This window comes from Phoenix dactylifera, chromosome 8, assembly GCF_009389715.1.
Source record: "Phoenix dactylifera cultivar Barhee BC4 chromosome 8, palm_55x_up_171113_PBpolish2nd_filt_p, whole genome shotgun sequence".
NCBI classification, from domain to species: Eukaryota; Viridiplantae; Streptophyta; class Magnoliopsida; order Arecales; family Arecaceae; genus Phoenix; species Phoenix dactylifera.
In genome coordinates, this window is record NC_052399.1 from 161,047 (window position 1) to 166,446 (window position 5,400).

Consider the following 5,400-nt stretch of genomic DNA (forward strand, 5'->3'; position numbering starts at 1 on the left):
CCGTTACGGGACGAGACGTCAGTTGGCCTCGCGGTACGGTAACACGCTGGTGAGTTTCTCTTAAACCCACCCCCCGCCCCGCCCCTCCCCCCTTCGGAAGAGGCAGCCAACTAGCTCCGTGACAGGACAAAGAAGCCAAAGTAAAAAACGGTATTAGGGATTTGGCAACGGTGTTTCTCTTCGCTCTCTCGCCCTCTCTCTCTCTCTGAGCTCTGAGCTCTGAGCTTTTGGTTTTTGGGGTCTGGTTGGGTCTGGGGGTTTGGGAGGGGAAACGATTCCCGTGGGAGGGGTAGCAGCATTCAGCGGTTACGCGGGGCGGAGCGGAAGGGGGAGGGGGAAGAGCTTTTAAGGGTCGGGCCGTTCTTTTCTTGGGAGTCGCTTGGCTGCTGCATCAATGGGGTGAATTAAAGAATTTGGAAGGCGAGGGAGTGAGAAAGGAGGTATTTGCAGGCATTCGAGGTCGTAAAGGCGCGAGCTTGCCGACAGAGGAGGGTTGGAGAGAGCGCAGGGTTCTGGGAATCGAGGTCTCTCATGGCGTTTGTTTCGGCGTCTCCGGCGAGCCGGCCGAGCGAGACGCTGGAGGCAGGTGAGGGGCGCTAGTTCTTCTAAAGGTGTCGCCTTTTTGTTCTTTTGCTTTGGTGTTTTTTTTTTTTTTTGATGGATTTTGCTGCTCTCTAGGTTGGGGAGAGGAGGGGCTGTACGAGGAGCTGTGGAAGGCGTGCGCGGGGCCGCTGGTGGAGGTCCCGCGGGGGGATGAGAGGGTGTTCTACTTCCCACAGGGGCATATGGAGCAGGTGAGGACTTCGGAGACTCTCTGCTCTTCTTCTCTTCTTGAATTGTTCCTTGTTCTGCGTTGCTTTCCCGGTCTCAGCAGTGGTGTTTCTGTGATCGTTTGTAGCTGGTGTCGTCAACGGATCAGGAGTTGGACCAGCAGATTCCCCTGTTCAATCTTCCTCCAAAGATCCTCTGCCGCGTCGTTAACATCCAACTGAGGGTCAGCCTATGTTTTCCTCTTATTTTCTGTAAGATTATTCCGGTTTTTGATGTTTATGTGGAGAAGGCAATGTTTGGTTCAATTATGTTGTACATATAAAAGCTCATCAATTCCAGTACTTATCAGGCCGAGCCTGAAACGGATGAAGTCTACGCTCAAATTACTTTACTCCCGGAAGCGGATGTAAGAATCTATGTGATCTTGCTTCGAAGTTCTCATTTGGATTTCAGAAAGAAGAATTTTTTTTGGATAGTATGAAGTGATTTTAGTCGAGTTCTTGATGTAAAAATGGAAACTTTGGGTTTGATTCTAGCAGCAAAGCGAGCCTACAAGTCCTGACCCATGTCTTCCCGAGCCACGGAGACCGACGGTCAACTCATTCTGTAAGATTTTGACAGCATCGGACACGAGCACGCATGGGGGCTTCTCGGTTCTTCGCCGACATGCGACCGAATGCCTTCCTCCTCTCGTCAGTTCTATCTTTTCTCTCCCTTTGTTTCTGTAATCCGTTTCTGGCGTTCGGATGTTCTCTCATCTATTTTGGGTCATCTTTTTCTTGGGGCAGGATATGTCGCAGGCAACCCCGACTCAGGAGCTTGCTGCCAAGGATCTCCATGGTTTCGAATGGCGATTCAAACACATCTTTAGAGGTGTATATCACTTCCTCGGTTGTCAAACGAATCCAAAATGTCTAAATTCTTGGGTCCTGCTCTGTTTTCTTGTATCTGATGGAAGAGAACTATTGAACTCTTCGATTCCAAATAGAATTGTTGATTGTTAATCTTTAGGTGTCATCTGTTTCTGTTCAATAAAAAAACTTTCTAATTGGGTAGGTCAACCACGGAGACATTTGCTTACAACCGGTTGGAGTACGTTTGTAACTTCTAAGAGATTAGTCGCTGGTGATGCATTCATTTTTATGAGGTGGGTATCTGTTCGCGTGTGACAGGTTGCAGTGCTTTTGATTTCTTCTTATCCGCATGAATTCTAAATTGCAGTAGGATGGAGCAGAATCTGTTAAGAATATCTTTGTTCTACAGGGGGGGAAATGAAGAACTGTGTGTTGGTGTGAGACGCCTTGCTCGACAGCAGAACACAATTCCATCTTCTGTGATATCGAGTCAGAGCATGCACCTTGGAGTGCTTGCGACTGCATCGCATGCTGTCTCAACTCACTCTCTTTTCACGGTATACTACAAGCCCAGGTTAGAACTGTTGCTCGGGCTATGATAAATTAGGCATCAATGTTGTTTTCTTTGCTTAGTTTCGCATGCTGAGGAATTCGCGTTTCGGGTGTATATAATCCAGGATTAGTCAATTCATTGTCCGTGTTAACAAGTATTTGGAGGCGGCTAAAAATGGATTCGCAGTTGGGATGAGATTTAAGATGAGATTCGAGGGAGAAGATGTTCCGGAGAAAAGGTGATATATGAAATATTTCTGATTTTTATTGACCTTTCATCTGATAATATATTTTTACTGTTCTCTTACAGGATTACCGGGACCATAACTGGAGTTGGAGATATTTCTTCTCAATGGGCAGGATCTAAGTGGAGATCATTGAAGGTATTCTACCTTCTTTTCCTTGATTGATTTTTTTCTGTGCTTGTCGTGCTTATAGTGTCCTCCTGCTTTAGGTACAATGGGATGAAGCCACTAGCATTCAGAGACCAGAAAGGGTTTCACCATGGGATATTGAGCCATTTACTGGTCCTATGACTGCCTTAAATGTTACTCAACCAGTGTTTATGAAGAATAAGAGATCTCGCTCGCCCTTGGATCTCTCAAGTTTGGGTACCTAGGATGAAACTCTTTTTCCCTTAATTGTTCTCTTTACATCTTATAAATAACTGATATGTTCTTTTTCTCTTCATTTGTTCTTTTGGAGTACAGAAGCTTCTTTGGGATTCTGGCGTAGAGGAAAAACGCAATCGCAGGAATTAGGTCCATTGAACGCCACTGATGCCCAGACACCTGAGATGCAGGTTGTCTGGCCGCATAGACGAAAAGAAAGCAATGACTCTAATTTCATGAATAGCCATAGCCCATGCAACACAAGATTAGCAGATTGTTGGTTAAAGGATCTCCATTATCCACTAAAGAGTTCATCATCATTGATGGCTGATGTTTCTCTGAAGTTGTTTGGGGATGTAAATGGAGAGACAAAGGCTATCCATCCTTCATGGCCGCATATGTCTGGATGCATGAATGAGGAGCCTTCATTGAGGTTGGGTAACAACACAGAAAAATGGAAGAAACCTGAGAGTAGCAGCAGTTGCAGGTTATTTGGGATTGATTTGGTCAACCCCTCCGGTGGCATTGAGACGGCAACAGTTGGCCATATTAGCTTATCAAGTTACGCCATGGAGGATCCTCTTCAGGTGACTGCATCACTCGAAGACTCGGACCAGCACCCGGAGAAAGCACCCAAAGAGCCAAAACAAGAATTGCAGGTATCTCCAAAGGAGATACAACGTAAGCAGAACTGTTCTACGAGAAGCCGCACCAAGGTGAAAACAAATTCTCATGATGTGTATTATGCGTTCTCTGAAGTGTTTTGAAATGAAATGATGATACTGATTTCTCGATGATTAAAGGTTCACATGCAAGGAATTGCGGTTGGTCGAGCTGTCGATCTAACAAATTTGGAAAGCTACGATGACTTAATACTGGAGCTGGAGGAGATGTTTGAGATCAAAGGAGAGCTACACCATCGGAACAAATGGGAAGTGGTATACACAGATGACGAGGGTGACGTGATGCTAGTAGGCGACGATCCCTGGCCGTATGTCTCTCTGAACCTTGTGTTTTGCTGAATAATTGGATTCTTCTGTTACTTAGATGCTAAAGTGGCTTATAAATTTGAATGCTGGCAGGGAATTCTGTAAGATGGTGAAGAAGATATACATATACACAAGTGAAGAGGTAAGAAAGATGAGGCCCAGGAGCAAGATATCTGCAGCTCCAGCATCAGAAGGTGAAGGTGGTGGTGGAGCTACTAGTGCTGCTCTTCAGAAAGAGAAAACTGAAAGCGTCCAGAGCTAGACGGTAGTGGGGCTTTTAGTTTAGTCTTTGATTTTCCTTGTCATTCTATTGGTTGGGGGTTTTACTAACACAGTATTAGAAGGGACTTTATCATGCGTGCAAGCCATCGACAGGAATCATGCTAATATGCAGCTCAGTTTTTTTTGAAGAGCCTCGAACAAATTCGGGAAAGGGTGAAAGGATTAAAGAAATGAAGCTGTTGATGATTGGATACTTTCAGCAGCATTTAGGTTTTAGGAGAGAAGGGGGGTATTGTCAAAAGGAGAGGTGGTAAAGAAAAGTGGAAGGAATGATTTGGTTGTGAATATTATGATCTTATGGGATTATATATTAGCATGTTGTCTTTTTTTATATATAATTATTTTTCTCTTTTCTTTCTGGATTCCTCTGTTGTGAGGTATAAGCTCTGTAAATATATGATTACTTCCTGTGTGGTGCAGCGCCATTTGGAAGTGTTGGGACGACTCGTACGATCTTGTGAACTGTCGATGTTCTTGCAACTCGTGTTCTGTGTGTTTCGTAGTCCATTTGATGGGGACAGAGACGAGCGCTGATGGTTGCCTGGTCTCGGCTGCCTTGTCTCCGACAGCAAATATCGCCCTCGAGCCGTGCCAGTTTGGGCGACAGCATTGCTGTGCCGGAACAGTTGGGCCAAGATTTTCAACGCTCTTGCTGCAATATAATGGTTTGTTTGACATGTTTCATTAGAATGCAATGGTGCCAAAGATTCAGAGCTGCATCTTGTAAATCATGAACATTAAATTGGGGAAGTCTCGGGATGCTTGGGAAAGCAAGCTTGTTCGTATTTTATACTGTAATGTGCCATGGCAAAGGTGGTCTTGCATCACAGTGTGTACCACCCAGAATGTAGAACTGTAGGCATAATGTGCTTCCAAGATCCCAATACAACATAAAGTATAGGTCCATCGCTCCAACTTAAGCAGATAAGACAAGCTGATTAACCAACCCTAGTCTCATAATTTCTAAACCACCTGAGAGTTTATGGTAAAACCTCCCAAGCAGTAAAATTTTGAGCTAATAGAATCTGACAGAGAGATTACATAATACAAGTAATACATAACAAATGTCCTTTGCCGACAAATTTGACATGGAATAAAACACATAGCAGGGAAAAAGTATTTGCATAGCTCTAATTCTAGACAACCATGGGATCACAGTAAAATTTATATTACAAATTTCATGATGTTTAGCTACCAAATTTACCCACAAGGGGTGAGTTTCTTATTGCCTGCCCCACGAGGATGGTCATCCTTCCAATCATCCCATGCTCTTGCTTTCTCAACCTCAGCATCGTCATCCTCAGTTGCTGACCTAGTACCATCCCTGTGCCACGAAGAGTT

General features: G+C 44.6%; 1 protein-coding gene across 2 annotated transcripts; it reads left to right on the plus strand.

The window, feature by feature from the left end:
• The first annotated feature begins 275 nt into the window (after positions 1–275).
• Positions 276–5,160, plus strand: LOC103719667 (auxin response factor 11-like). Of its 2 annotated transcripts, none has more exons than XM_008809013.4 (14): positions 276–586; positions 679–794; positions 899–994; positions 1,121–1,177; positions 1,308–1,463; positions 1,560–1,644; positions 1,828–1,918; positions 2,035–2,199; positions 2,303–2,416; positions 2,488–2,560; positions 2,632–2,788; positions 2,888–3,504; positions 3,592–3,779; positions 3,871–5,160. In XM_008809013.4, exons 1-14 carry the CDS (start codon positions 532–534, stop codon positions 4,037–4,039), a joined length of 2,139 nt encoding a protein of 712 aa, XP_008807235.2. In that variant the 5' UTR covers positions 276–531; the 3' UTR covers positions 4,040–5,160. The 2 variants fall into 2 exon arrangements, with proteins under 2 accessions (XP_008807235.2, XP_008807236.2); XM_008809014.4 differs by having other exon boundaries at positions 1,311–1,463.
• Positions 5,161–5,400: the final 240 nt, after the last annotated feature.